The following is a 15,900-nucleotide window of genomic DNA, read 5'->3' as shown; positions in this document are numbered from 1 at the left end:
AGTATAAAGTTTAAAAAGATAAAAGGAAAGCCCGTCTGACACCGCACAACCCCAACACGGCAGTGATTTTTCAAACAGGACGAGGTTTCCTTCATTTCCTACTGCCTTGCTGCCATTACCTGCCCTGGGACCCAACAAGCAGCTACGCCTGGAAGAGATAAACGCGCCTCCCCCGCCCCCGCCCCCGCCCCCAGGAGGTCGCCTCCAGTGGCCCAAACCCACTTTTCCTTCTGGGAACGCACAGACCTCCAAAGCCCGCTGAGATGCAGACTCCGAATGTGTTATTTCCTCCTGTTCTCTCATGTTTTAAAGTTACGGGATTCTGACACCCGGGGGCAGACCCGGGCGCAGAGCCTCACCGTGCCGGGCCTCGTGAAGTCCACGCTGCGCGCCAGGCTCTGCCGCATCTGGTTGCTGAAGAGGCGGACGCAGACGCTCTGCAGGTACTCGGGGGTGATCTGCGGAAGGACAGAGGATGGACGGCGGGTGAAAGGGGTGAGACATCCCCGGAGCCGCGAGAGGCACGCTAGCCAGTGTCGGAGCTGACTCTCAACAGCCTCTCCGAGGGCACAAAGGTGAGCTTTTGCTTTAACATCGCAGCCCCAGGGAGTTGAAGCACTGAGCCTGACACAAAAACTAACACACTACTGGTGTGGTCACGGGATAGCATACTTTAAGTTACAGAACTCCACTTAACGTACTCCTGCTGTCACGTAAAATAAACTGATTTTTCCTTTTTTTCTTGGCTGCACAGGGCGGCTTGTGGGATCTCAGTTCCCTGACCAGGGATTGAACCCGTGCCCTCAGCAGTGAAACTGCAGAGTCCTAACCACTGGACCGCCAGGGATTTCCCATAAAATCAACCGATTGTAAACCATTTTTTGTTAATTCAAGCAACAAAGTCACTGGGTGGCCATAATGTGATGGAAAGAAAGCCGGACTGAAAATCTGAAGATCTGGGCTCAAGCAGTGGACTTGAGAAAACCAACAGCTCTGCCTCGTGCTTTCCTGACCTGTCGGATGAAATGAATGAGGCCACGGCTCTGCGTCACGGGGAGGGGTGTAAATGAGATCAAGGGAGAGCCTAGCACATGACAGATGGCTCAGTAAACGCTTATTGAATGAGTGACGGAGACACTTTATAAACTATCCAGCGCTAGACAACAGGAGGCTGGGTTACTGCTGCATCAATGCCACTGCATCATGGCCTCTTCCTTCAGCATCTCTCATACCTCTCTCATTAGCTACCATGATTCAGGATGGACATCCAGCATCTAAGGTGGTAATCTCTGAAACGTTTTCTTTTCATCTTATGTCTTTTCTTTTCATAGAAGTAACATGTGCTCATTTAAAAGGTAACACAACCTCTCCCCAGCCCCACCCCACAAGCCAATCCCTGGAGGTAACTACTCTTAACAATTTTACCCCCTTCCAGACTTTTTCCTGTGCCTGATTGTGAGAGGGAAGCTCCTTTTCCCCAGCCTCATGATTCCATGTGCTGAACTTCCATATGGTAATGTAACTGGCTCTCTTCCTACCCCTCACTCATTCGTCCCCACAAGAGGAAGACAACTCAACTGGTTGGTGAGTTGGAAAGAGCCAGAATGCTGGCCTGGACCCTTTTCTCTCCCTATGGAACTCCTGTCTGTCCCCTTGAAACATCTGGTCTGTTTCGGCTACCAGAAAGACTGTCCCTCTGTGCCTCTGGTCATCCCTCGACACTCAGCTATAAGTAACTCAGACAAAGAAGGGCCCCATCTCAAGGCTGCACCCCTTACATTATCCTGAGCCCATTTCCTCTGAATTCCCACAGTATCAAAATTTAATCATTCCTTTTTCATCCCGTACATTTAACCTTTCCTTGTAAACCTGTTCCTTTCCTACAACCTAGAAACATGTCCAAATATATTTAATATTTTAAAAATACCTTCCCCTTTCTCCTCCCTAGGCCCTCATCTATCAACCACCCTCTCAGTGTTCTTCCTTCACAGCCAAGGTCCTTGAAAGAACAGCCGACGTTTGCCACCTCCCCCTCACTTTACCTTTCAACACACCACAGTCGAGCCCCCATCTGAATCACCCCAAGGAAACTCATGGCAAAGGCCACCACCAATGACCTTCTAAGTGTCAGAAACATTGGACACTTTTCAGTTGTGGACTTCTAGAGTTTTCTGTGATTTTTGAGACTTTGGATCAACCCCTTGCTCCTGAAACTGTTTCCTCTTTTGGCTGATACCGGAACTGATACCAGACCCATCCCTTTAACAAGGAAATCTGATTCTTTCACTGTCTTGCTTAAAACAAGTGAGTGAGAAAAGGAAATGAATAAACAGCTAACTAAAAGACAAATCTATAAATGGCCAAAAACCATATGAAAATATATTCAGCCTCATACATAATTAAAGAAATGTAAATTGAAACATTCAGAATACCAAGTTTTACTTACCAAACTGGCAAAAATTTCAACGTATAATCATGTCCAGTGTTGGCAAATGTGTGGAGAAATAGATGCTCTGATACGCTACTGGGGGTGGGGGGTGGGTAGACATTGTTGAAATCTTTGGAGAAATAATTTGGCAAAACATCTCAAAATTTTAATGCCCATAACCTTTGACCTAGCAATTCCATTCTTAGGCTCTTATCTTACCTATATTCAAAGGTATACAGTATATACAAGGATGTTCATTATAACAGTTTTTGTTATAGCAAACAAAAAAATCTAAATGTTCCTCATCAGAGATCTGATGAATTATGGTTCACCCTTGCAGTGGAATAATAATGTACAAGCATCAAAAAGAATGAAGTAGGGCTTCCCTGGTGGCGCAGTGGTTGAGAGTCTGCCTGCCAGTGCAGGGGACACGGGTTCGAGCCCTGGTCTGGGAAGATCCCATATGCCGCGGAGCGACTAGGCCCGTGAGCCACAATTACTGAGCCTGCGCGTCTGGAGCCTGTGCTCCTCAACAAGAGAGGCCGCGATAGTGAGAGGCCCGCGCACAGCGATGAAGAGTGGCCCCCGCACCGCGATGAAGAGTGGCCCCCGCTTGCCGCAACTAGAGAAAAGCCCTTGCACAGAAATGAAGACCCAACACAGCCAAAAATAAATAAATAAATAAATAAATAAATAAATAAATAAAAGAAGGAAGAAACTGTTTAAAAAAAAAAAAGAATGAAGTAGGTGTGTGGTCATGTGGAAAGATCTCCAAGATATATTGAAAGTGAAATAGCAAGTTTGAGAAGAGCAATGGGTCACAAGATCCCAAGTAAGTGTGTGCATACCGTATGCACACGCACACACGTGCACACACATGCACATACATAGAAGTGTTCTGAAATAATACACAAGAAAGTGTTAATCTTGAATGTCAGTAAGACAATGAGACTTAGGAATTGTGTGTGGAAGGGGCCTTTTGCTCTAACTCTATACTCCTCTGAATTGTTTCCATCTTTTACCAAGAGCACGTATTTCTTTTACACGAAGAACAAGCTAGTTAAGGTTCCAGTGTCCCCCCAACCCCATCTCTCCCTGTTTTGATAGTGGGGCCCCTTCCAACCCCTGCCTGGTGGTCTGCGGGCCTCTGCTTGCACACTCCAGCGGTAAGAGCCCACGTGCCCATCTGTGGCCCACGTGCCACACCTGGCGGCGTGTCGACCCTGGCTGTAGGAAGCACACCAGGAATGATGGCAGTTACGCTTTAAGAGGAGAGAAGGCAAAAGGAAAACACACACTTTCTTTTTATTTATTTCTGTACTGTTTGAATTTTCTTTCTTTCTTTCTTTTTTCTATTTTTTGGCCACGCTGTGCGGCATGAGGGATCTTAGCTCCTTGACCAAGGATCGAACCCGTGCCCCCTGCAGTGGAAGAGCGGTGTCTTAACCACCGGACCACCAGGGAAGTCCCTGAATTTTCTATGTACATGTCTCCTTTTTCTTCTTTTTTGTCAACAGTGGTTATATAAGCCATTTTTGCTTTGTGTCTGGTACTTTTCTGTACTAAAGAAAAATCAGTGTGTGTTATTTTCAAAACTAAAAAAACCCTAACAATTTTCAAGATATACATTTCAAAAGCTCCTCACTAACTACAGGATAAAGCACAAATTCCTAAGCACGGTCTACAGATCTCTCCATGACCTTCCCCAATCCACCTCCTCTGCAACATCTTTCAACACATGCCACCCCCCAGCTTTGGCTATTCTAGCCATACCAAGCAACTTTGAGCAGTTTTGTTGAGCATTTGTGTGTGTGCTTTCACATGAGCAAAGGCGTTTCAGTGCAGGATACCAAAACATATTAAAAAGCTATTATTGGACTTCCCTGGTGGCGCAGTGGTTAAGAATCCGCCTGCCAATGCAGGGGACACGGGTTCGAGCCCTGGTCCAGGAAGATCCCACACGCCACAGAGCAACTAAGCCCATGCGCCACAACTACTGAGCCTGCGCTCTAGAGCCCGCACGCCACAACTACTGAGCCCGCACACCACAACTACTGAGCCTGCGCACCACAACTACTGAAGCCCGCGCGCCTAGAGCCTGTGCTCCGCAACAAGAGAAGCCACCACAATGAGAAGCCCGCACACTGCAATGAAGAGTAGCCCCCGCTCGCCGCAACTTGAGAAAGCCCGCACACAGCAACAAAGACCCAATGCAGCCAAAAAATATATATAAATAAATAAATTAAAAAAAGAAAAGCTGTTATGGTAGAAAAACAATACACAGCTCTTGCTTTGGCCTAGAGCCCTGGGGTAGCCCCAGGGAGCTGAATAACTAATCCCTTCCAAGTGTTTACTCAAACGTCCACTTATGAAAGTGAAAACCTGGAAACAACCTTAATGTGAAACAACAGGGACCCAACATTAAATAAAGTATGGCATTGCCACACGACGGAAAACTCCACAGCCATGAGAGGTGAGGCATCATAGGACGATATTTAACGACTTCAAGAATACATGATTCAGTATTCAGGAAAAAAGCAGATTAGAAAACTGTGTGAACTGAGTCCATTTTTGTAAAACATGTGTATCTAAGTATTGAAAAAAGTCTGGAATGTTAACAAGTGTTATTACTAAGTGACACGATGACAGGTAATTTTCATTTTATTTTTTGCATCGTTCTATATTTTTGAAATTTTCTGTAATATATTTTATTTTGTAATCACATTTTAAGTTGCTAAAACTAGTTTAATACACAAACTTATATTGGTGATAAAATTGTATAAAGCTTAATACACACACACACACACACACACACACACACAGGAGTACAAGTAAAACTGGGGAAATCAGGATAAGAGCAACAGATTGTATCAATGCCAATATCCTGGCTGAGATATTATACTATAGTTTTGCAAACTGTTACAACTGGCAGAAACTGGACAAAGGGTACAAGGACTCTCTCTGCATTATTTCTTAAAATTACATGTGAACCCACAATTACTTCCATTTAAAAAAACTATATTTCCACAAAGCGACTTTCTTATACTTTCTAACTTTTTATTGAGTAGAACACCAGAGTCATTCCCATTAAAGTCAGGAATAAGACAAACATGCCCATGAGCACATTCAATAGCGTCCCAGAGTCTTAGCCAATAAGCTAAGGGGAAAAAAAAGAAAGTTATGATATATAAGGAAAAAACCAAAAATATCATTATTTGAAAATGATATGACTACCAATCTAGAATACAGAAAAATCAATCAGAAGAATCTATCAGATTAATAGAGTTCATAAAGGTAGCTGGATACAAAATCAGTATATGAAAATCTATAGCTCTCCTATATACCAACAGGGTATTTCCCCCTCATTTTTATGCCACTACCTAATTTTTTTTTTCTGCTGCCAATTTATTCTTTGCTAACATTAAGAATAGGGTAGAGATGCATGTGTCTTTTTGAGTTACGGTTTCCTCTGGGTATATGCCCAGTAGTGGGATTGCTGGGCATTGTGGCACTGTTTACAATAGCCAGGTCATGGAAGCAACCTAAATGCCCATCGACAGATGAATGGATAAAGAAGATGTGGTACATATATACATGGAATATTACTCAGCCATAAAAAGGAATGAAATGGAATCATCTGTAGAGATGTGGATGGACCTAGAGATTGCCATACAGAGTGAAGTAAGTCAGAAAGAGAAAAACAAATATCGTATATTAACGCATATTTGTGGAATCTAGAAAAATGGTACAGACGAACCTGTTTGCAAGGCAGAAATAAAGGCACAAACATAGAGAATGAACACTATGGACACCAAGGGGGGAAAGGGGGTGTGGATGAATTGGGAGATTGGGATTGACATATATACACTAATATGTATAAAATAGATAATTAATGAGGATGTGCTGTATAGCACAGGGAACTCCACTTTGCTGTACAGTAGAAACTAACACAACATTGTAAAACAACTATACCCCAATTAAAAAAAAAATAAGGTAAAGAAATAAAGACACAATAGATAATGTGTCAGGAAAAATGGAAGAAATACTGCAGCAGCGTGATAAACAGCTGCACGTCGGCTTTGTGACGTGGAAGGGCAGGCGTCACTGGCTGGGGGTGGCCAGGAATTGTGTATCAACACAGTCCATGCTCATGACACAACTTTATCTCAAAAAAGACACACGAACAATGGGGGACCTTCCTTACCATCTTGCCACTGACTGTGGCCTCCAGAGAATCCACCAGCTCTGCTGTGACTCCGATGAGATTGTGGTAGTCCGCCTGGATCTTATTGTACCGTTTCAAGTACGTCATTGACCTACGCTCGGCTTCTACCAGCTGCTGGTGGAGCTGCTGCAACATTTCTAGGAAGACAATATATATTTATATTAAAACAAAACAAAAAAGCAACAATTTAAAAGACCCCTACAAAACAAAAAATAAGTATATTCTGCTCAAGGGAATACCATGCCTACTGTCAGAATATTTTACTATAACAATGAACTTGACGCTCTGTATTTGTGCTTAACACTTCTGTCTCGTGCCACTTTTAATTACAAAGTGCTGTGTAATCACTGATGTTTTCATTTCTTATCCCCGGTAGTTCAACTGAGTCATCACTGGCTTTCCTAACAAAATCTATTTCCTTGGCTGAACCCCATGCAACTTCTTTTAGTTCCTCTCTCTATGTACAAGAAACAAACTCAATGTTTCTTTCTAGAATCAGCTCACAAAACGGTTGAACCAAAACTGAGTTTTTTTCTCCGTTTGTGCCCCGTGAGGTTGTCTGGGGGATAACTCATAACCTCAAGAGAGTTCTTCATTTTAAGTAAAGGTCAGGGCTGCTTGACAGGTGCTGAGAAAACTCAAATCCAGAATTAGGTAAGATTCCAGGTGTTCATTCTGCCAGTTCGATGAGGCATAAGTCTTAGAGCGGCAGCCTTGGAAGGTTCTAGGGTTCTCTTCTTGGAATACCCCCCCACCCTGCCCCCGTACCCCCTGGCAGCACTTGATGGCCAGGCCACCCTGGGCACAGCTGGACCATGCAAATCTTCTTCGGTGTCAGTACTCCTTGGCCCTATCCTACTGCTTCCCTTCCCTGGAAGGCTATGTTTTGGACGGAAGGACGTGTTGCTGCCCCCAAACCCGCGTTAACTCACTACTGTCGCGATCCAGGCACCGCATAATACTTAGTCTTCATTTTAGAACACATCTCGTGTATACAGAGAGAGCCTTTAAAATTATAAAGACCAAATATAGCCATTATTTTATAATAACTTTAATGGAGTACAATCTATAAAAATGTTGTATACCTGAAACTAATATAATATTGTAAATCAACTATAATTCAGTTAAAGACCTGGGTTCAAATCTCTACCCTACCAATTTCTTGCTGGGTAACCTGGGGCAAGACACTTAATCTCTCTGCTTCTCATTTCTTAACCTATAAAATGGGGAAAATGATAATGATCTTGAAGGGTTATTGTGAGGATTAAAGAACACATATACTCAAAGTGCCAAGCACACTGCTGGCCCACAGCAGCTGCCCATACACGGCAGCTATTATTATTATTGCCTTGCATGGAAAGGGGTCAAAGATTTTCTAAATATATTTCTATGCAAGTAGATAACTTGAAAAAGTGGCAGAAAGGTTACGTCCTAAAGCAGTGGTATGCAAACTTTGAAATATTTCAGAATCATCCAAAAATAAAGATGATCAAGCTTTACCTTCAGAGACTCTGATTTTGTGGATATTGGGTAGGGGCTAAGTATCTATACTGTCAACAAACTCCCGGCTCTGACACAGACCACAGGTTTGAGAAACACTGTCCTAAATTATCTTTTCCTCCTAATTTGTGTCCTAAACAGCTATGAGGATCACCCACATTCAAACTGTATTTCAAAAACTTTCATGTGTCACAATTGTTGATGTGCAGAAGTAAAATATTTTAACTACTAAAACCCAAAATATCACATAATGAATTATTATTATTACTATTTAACACCCATCAAATCTCAGTATTGAAAGATAACTTTAAAAAGTCATCTGACACAGGGCTTCCCTGGTGGCGCAGTGGTTGAGAATCTGCCTGCCAATGCAGGGGACACGGGTTCGAGCCCTGGTCTGGTAAGATCCCACATGCCACGGAGCAACTAGGCCCGTGAGCCACAACTACTGAGCCTGCACGTCTGGAGCCTGTGCCCCGCAACAAGAGAGGCTGCGACAGTGAAAGGCCCGCGCACCGCGATGAAGAGTGGCCCCCGCTGCTTGCCACAACTAGAGAAAGCCCTCGCATAGAAACGAAGACCCAACACAGCCAAAAAAATTAAATAAATAAATAAGTCAGGAGCTCTTTAAAAAAAAAGTCATCTGACACAAATTTACATCCAGTACTTGAACCTCTGGAGAACATTCCTAGAAATCATTTATCAATCTTCTCCTAATATAATATTGGGAAGGAGTCACTACCTTCCTCCTACACTAAGTATCATTTAAGCTTTTTCATACATCCAAAACTCAAAATTACATAAACAAGAACTTCCAAGGATGAAAATTTTAGATTATTCATAGTCCCATTTTATGGGAATAAATATTAAAGAGTATCTGTGACATTTTTCTCAACATGTACCAAGTGGCAGATGAATGAAATACCAAAACCCATTAGCTGGGTCAAATGACTTCCCAAATTATCAGTGTTAATGTCATCAAAGTAGTCCCTCTCGAAAGGGGACTGTAGCAAAAAACTCTTCCCCTCATAAACTCATTGTACGACTAACTAAACGTTAGGGACTATTTGTGGAACTTTTGCCTTGGGAACCCAGAATTGATATTTATGACAGTTTCAAAGTATGGTAACCTGAGGCAAAAGAGCCTTAACTGCCAGCAGCCTATAGGAAAGAGAGAAGTAAGCAACTGGGCTGAAACGTTCATAACCCTTTCAAATACACCATTTAGCAAAAACAGCCTGCTATCCAGAGATATCATCTTGCAGACACCTTAACTGGCTACATACAGGACCTGACCATTACTGGAAGCTATCTGGGTTACAGCTCAAAATATCAACTTCATTTTTGAGCATTAAACAGAACTTTGACTCTTTTTTTCCCTGTCAAATTGTGACAGGGAAGAGCTAAATCAGACTCCATATTCCGATCTGTTTCTTAGACTTTAATCTTTGCTTTTCGTTGCTTTTGTTATTATAAACATACATAATGGCCTGCCTCAGGGAACCCTGCCCACCTGTGGATGGCTGCAAGAAAGAAGAAGCTAACACATCCCCTCACCGAGTCTGGTCATTCCAGAAGATGCTTTGCAAGACTGATGGCCCTTTTACTTTACTTCCTCACCGCCTCTTCCTCTCTGATTCTATAAAAGAAACTGTCATCCAGACCCAGATAAGATGGTTTTTCAGAGACACCGGTCTGCCATCTTCTCCGTCTGCCGGCTTTCTGAATAAAGTCGTATTCCTTGCCTCAAGACCTTGTCTCCGATTCATTGGCCTGTCATGCGGCGAGCAAAGCGAGCTTGGACTCAGTAACAAAAAGTTGTATGAGACAAGGACAACTAAGCTAAGATGCCTTGCCATGCAAGATCTCAACTTTTAATGGAGATGTCTTGGTCCATGTTATTTTAATGAAACTGTCGTAATCATGCCAGCAAAATTTAATGAGACTCTTTATATTTCAAAGCCACTGACATAATTTGTGCAAAAGTCCAAAGAACTGCATCCCAAGCTTTAAACAAAAGATATATACAACCAAAAGAATGCCAGTTAAGGTCACAAAGAATGACCTTATATTTCCTATAATTTCCTGTATTATATAATTTCCTATATTTCCTATAATTTGAGCATGAAATGAATCAATAACAAAAGTGATGGGCATCTTTCCTACAGTAAAGCAGTCAAGCTTTCCCTTGTAGACATTTCTACTTCATTTAGATGCACTGTTTTTTGTTTTAAGAGTAGATGAGATTTGATTCTAGAGACACCTTGGCTGCTCAAGATGATACATTTTAAAATATGGAAGTTTTTTCTAACCTAATATAAAAAACTAAAATCAATCACTCTACTTTTATGATATCAAACAATTTTTTCTTTGTATTTAGATATAAATCGGCTCTTTGCTATTCTGCTAATCCACAAACACTGGAGGAAGAAAGTTAAGGCTTATAACTAGGAATATAGGTCATCATTTTCAAAATTAATATTCACAGCTCTGAACTCTAGGAAAATGATCAGTTGCCCATTGTCTGAAGGGGCCAAATGCATAATGCCAGAAATGCTAAAGATACTATTTCTGTATCCTTTTTAGATGGCTAGGTGAAAATAATAATCCAGTATGCTATATTGCCAACCTAAGTTTTTATCCTTAACACCATTTTTAATATAATTCCTTTTGAGAGACTTTTCCACTCCAAGCACTTTTCTCGCCTTCTTCAAAAGCTTCTGGAAATCTCACTCTGCCCATGAAACCTTCCTATCAAGACACATAATGATATTATCCAACCATTACATTTAAAAAACAACACCTGGGCTTCCCTGGTGGCACAGTGGTTAAGAATCCGCCTGCCAGTGCAGGGGACACGGGTTCGAGCCCTGGTCCCGGAAGATCCCACATGCCAGGGAGCAACTAAGCCCATGCGCTACAACTGCTGAGGCTGCGCTCTAGAGCCCGTGAGCCACAACTATTGAAGCCCGCGTGCCTACAGCCCGTGCTCTGCAACAAGAGAAGCCACTGCAATGAGAAGCCCGCACACCGCAACGAAGAGCAGTCCCCGCTCGCCGCAACTAGAGAAAGCCCGCGAGCAGCAACAAAGACCCAACGCAGCCAAAAATAGATAAATAAATTTTTTAAAAAAGAAATAAAAATAAAAAACAACACCTGGGGCTAGAATTGAATTGGGGGCTTGTCTGTGCCTTGTGGTCACTGCAGCCTTAGCAATGACCACAAGGCACAGAAGACACAGTGGTGACAACTAGCTATGGTGACACTGGGCCTGGACCGGAGCCCCTGGTACAAGTGCCCTGCGGTGCTAATCTCTCATCTCCATGGCGATACTGCATTTGGGGGTTATTCTGCCACAGACACACACTGTGCCTGCCAGACTCAATTCCACAGACATCCTGCTTAGCTATCCTCAGAAAACTCAATTAAAATCAAACTTAAAGAAGGCTCGAAAAACCTGGTCTCCTTGCTGAAATACCAAATGAAAGGTCTGTAGAAAAATACAGGCTCTTCCACTTGCACTCCCCCTCCCATGTTTATTTCGTCTGCAAAATTGGACCACTTATCAGAGACATAACTGGTTGCCGGCAAGAAGCTATCCCCCCAAACTGCAGGGCATGCTGGGTGACAGGAGGTGGCAGAAACTCGGGAATCCAGGAGAAGTTTCTCACCACCTTCCTGTCCCCAGTGCCTAGGAGTCCAAAGACCGACTCTGAACAAGGACTAAACAGACTCAGCCAAGAATTGGGCTTTCCTGGTGGCGCAGTGGTTAAGAATCCGCCTGCCAGTGCAGGGGACACGGGTTCAAGCCCTGGTCCGGGAAGTTCCCACATGCCACGTGAAGCCACAACGAAGCCCGTGAGCCACAACTACTGAGCCTGCACTCTAGAGCCTGCGTGCCATAACTACTGAAGCCCGCAAGACTAGAGCCCGTGCTCCGCAACAAGAGAAGCCAGCGCAATGAGAAGCCCGTGCACCGCAATGAAGAGTAGCCCCCGCTCACCACAACTAGAGAAAGCCCGTGCGCAGCAACAAAGACCCAACGCAGCCAAAAATAAATAAATAAAATAAATAAATTGAAAAAAAAAAAGAATTAAGGCAGTTCTCTGGGACCCAAAGGACGCAGGTTGGGTGGTGGTTTTAAAATATGACTGTAGGGGGCTTCCCTGGTGGCGCAGTGGTTGAGAATCTGCCTGCCGGTGCAGGGGACACGGGTTTGAGCCCTGGTCTGGGAAGATCCCACATGCCACGGAGCGACTAGGCCCGTGAGCCACAGTTGCTGAGCTTGTGCGTCTGGAGCCTGTGCTCCGCAACAAGAGGCCGCGATAGCGAGAGGCCCGCGCACCGTGATGAAGAGTGGCCCCCACTTGCCACAACTAGAGAAAGCCCTCGCACAGAAACGAAGACCCAACACAGCCATAAATAAATAAATAAATTAAATTAAAAAAAAAATATATGACTGCAGGGTCTTTGACAGTTCCTTCCCATCAAGAGGTGGAATTAAGTCTCCTTCCTTTGAATGTGGGCTGGCTTTAGGAATTTGCTTCTAATGAATAGAACACACCAGAAACAACACTGAGTTACTTCAGAGACTGGGTTAGAAAAGGTGACACAGCTTCCATCCAGCCCCCTCTGGGGACATTCACCCTGGGTGGGAACCCAGCCACCAGGCGCTGAGGAAGCCCAGGCCACACGAAGAGCGCACGTGGGCGTTCTAGCCCAGGGCCTCTGCTGACAGCTCGGCCGACAGCCAGCATCAGCCACCAGACCTGTGCACGAGGAAGCCTTGGAGACGGCTCCACCCGGCTCCGTCTACACCCGGGAGACACCCGAGGGAGAACTGACTGAGCCCACAACTCCCAGACCACGCAAGATGATAGCAATAAGAATAATAAATGGACATTGTTGTTTTATGCCACTGAGTCTGAGGCGGTTTGCTGGGCAGCAAGAGGAAGAGAAGTAGTGAGAGGCAAAGGAGCATTTCTGGGGGTTGCAGGTCGAGCCCCGAGTGCCTGGCCCAACTGAGGAGCTCCAGCTGTGCTGAACGGGAGACAACCGGCCTGGACCTACCCTGGCCAAGGCCCAGAGCTGCCCTAACCCAGTAGGGAGCAGGCCTGGGGAGCTGCAGAGAGAGACCCCAGGTACACGTCCCCCGTGTAACCATGCTGGGGGCAACGCCACCTCCGGGAGCTCGAGGCTGCAGCCTGTGACCCTCGGAGCGGTCCCCACTGCTCCTCTGTGTTCAGGCCCGGACCGAGGGCATGAGTCCTGTGAGCTGCCACTCCTCCACACAGGTCCCTCTGAGTTCCAGGAGGGGAGGCCCAGCTGCAGAACCAGCGGCACAATTAGAACCGCTGGGCTGGAGGCCCCCGAGGCCACCGAGGGCGAGAACAAACACCCAAGCGCTTCCCACCTGCAGCTACTGAAGCACGCGTGGGAATCAAATCTGCAGCCCTGCTCATCGTTCAGTTCCTGGAACACCAAGAGCTAAATAATTTACTAATGCTTCTTTTCTCTAGAAAACTTTAACTCTCTAAAAGGAAACAGAAAAACAATGGCAGGAAGTTTTGCAATCCTCTCTAACATGACTGCTGTGAAAAGGGCAAATGTGTTATTTCACGTAGTAAAACTCCACCTGCTGGGAATTGAGGATTATGCCCTCAATACTTATCAAAGGCATGAAGCACATCATATAACCCTTTCCAACAGAATAATTTAAGCAGTTTTCAAAATATTGTATCAAAGACAAAATTCCGGCAAAGAACCCCAACTGTGGCCACCAATTTCATGTTAACTAAAGTTTTTCTCACCTTTCTGGAAAATGAACAGGTCTGGTAAAAATTACTTATCTTGGAAAACCATCATTTTATGCTAAAAGTGTAAGACTGGAATTCCTACTTTGAATGCAAAAAATGGAAATGCTTTATAAGAACGAGAACTCCATATTGCTGCGGAGATAAGACCCTGTTAAAGTAGTTTAAGGTAAAAGTGAAAGATACTGAAGTAACTCTTTCCCCACCCATGCTGTACTGCGTCTTCTAACTGTGCTGCTGCACTGATGTCCCTCTGGCACTTGCTTGGTTTCTCGTCGTTTCTCCGTGTCTTAGTTATCTGACATACAAGACAAAGCTAACAATACCAGCCACCCTGAAAAGTGGGTCTCAAGGAACACAGATAAAAAGGACTACAAAGCACTTCATAAACATTTAGATTTTTAAAGCCCTCGTTTGCCAAGTCCGTGGAATTCTCTCCATTTCATCACTTAAAACTCGAGTTGGCAAAGTTGTTATTTAAAATTTTTCATCTAGATGATTTACCTTTGTTGCTTTGTCCATTCTCCTTCTGGGATGAAAGAAGTTCAGGAAAACAGGCATTCAGGAGGCAGAACTCAGGGTATCTCACATTGTGTTGGCCAGTCTGAGAAAGAGCCCCAGTGTGGTAAAAAAGAAATCTCAGGACAGGGAAGGGCGCTTCTTAATGTTGCTATAAATAACTAAGACAGTTACCGACTTCTCAATTCTTGGGTGACCGACTACTCAAAAATAAATCCTCCTCTATCCACCTCAAGAACCACTCAGTTGAGTCCAACAGCCCCCTAACTGGCCTCCTTCCCCCTTCAAAAACCTTCCCCACAGCTACCAAAACGTTTGACTAAAAATGCAAATCTGAATTCATACCCTTTAACGCTGTAACTTCAGTGCTAAAGCATTAGCCTAAGGAACTTGAGAATGGGATGAAAAGAGCATGGCGTGGTAACTACAACCACAGACTCTGGCACCAGACTGCCTCCTGCGTTTAAATCTCAGCTTCCACACATCTGGCTGCATGTCTGATGGCAGGGTATTTACCTGTTTTATTTGGGTTTTCTTAATTTTTAAAAAAAAATATTTATTTATTTATTTATGGCTGCGTTGGGTCTTCATTGCTGCGTGCGGGCTTTCTGTAGTTGCGGCGAGCGGCGGATACTCTTGCTCGTGGTGTGCGGGCTTCTCATTACGGTGGCTTCTCTTGTTGCAGAGCTTGGGCTCTAGGTGTGCGGGCTTCAGTAGCTGTGGCATGTGGGCTTCAATAGTTGTGGCTCGTGGGCTCTAGAGCGCAGGTCAGTAGTTGTGGCGCACGGGATTAGTTGCTCCGCGGCATGTGGGATCTTCCCGGACCAGGGCTCGAACCCGTGTCCCCTGCATCGGCAGACGGATTCTTAACCACTGCGCCATGAGGGAAGTCCCTGGGTTTTCTTAAATTTTCTGGTAACAGCTTTATTGAGATGTAATTCACATATTATCTAATTCACCCATTCAAAGTGTACATTTCAATGGTTTTCAGTACATTCACTGAGTTGTGCAACCATCACTACAATCAGCTGTGGAACATTTTCATCCCCCAAAAAAGAAACCCTGTGCCCGTCAGCAGTCACCACCCTCCCCAGCCCTAGGCAACCGCTATCTACTCTCTCTGTAGATTGGCCTCCTCTGGCCCCTTCATACAAATGGAATCATACAATATGCAGCCTTTTGGGTCTGGCTTCTTTCATTTGGCATCATGCTTTCAAGATTCATCCATGTTGTAGCACAGATCAGTAATTCACTCACTTTTATTGCCACATAATATTCCGTTATATGGACAGACCACATTTGGTTTATCAATTCGTCAGTCGATGGACATCTGGGTTGCTGGCACTTCTTAGCTATTTCAAATAATGCTGCTGTGAACATTCATGTACAAGTTGCTGTGTAGACATGTGTTTTCA

General features: G+C 44.3%; 1 protein-coding gene across 1 annotated transcript in view; it reads right to left on the bottom strand.

Moving 5' to 3' along the window:
- The window catches only part of ARMC9 (armadillo repeat containing 9), a 157,257-nt gene that overhangs the window by 115,492 nt on the left and 25,865 nt on the right, over window positions 1-15,900 (bottom strand). The window contains exons 8-10 of the mRNA XM_036858302.1: window positions 14,471-14,495; window positions 6,633-6,790; window positions 360-458 (exon numbers count right to left, since the gene is read on the bottom strand). Of these exons, the coding sequence (XP_036714197.1) occupies window positions 360-458; window positions 6,633-6,790; window positions 14,471-14,495 (282 nt within the window). The remainder of the gene's footprint in view (window positions 1-359; window positions 459-6,632; window positions 6,791-14,470; window positions 14,496-15,900) is intronic.

This window comes from Balaenoptera musculus, chromosome 7 (genome assembly GCF_009873245.2).
Source record: "Balaenoptera musculus isolate JJ_BM4_2016_0621 chromosome 7, mBalMus1.pri.v3, whole genome shotgun sequence".
Taxonomy (NCBI): domain Eukaryota; kingdom Metazoa; phylum Chordata; class Mammalia; order Artiodactyla; family Balaenopteridae; genus Balaenoptera; species Balaenoptera musculus.
The sequence above is the reverse complement of the archived record's forward strand: the minus strand, read 5'-3'. Positions and strand labels throughout refer to the sequence as shown.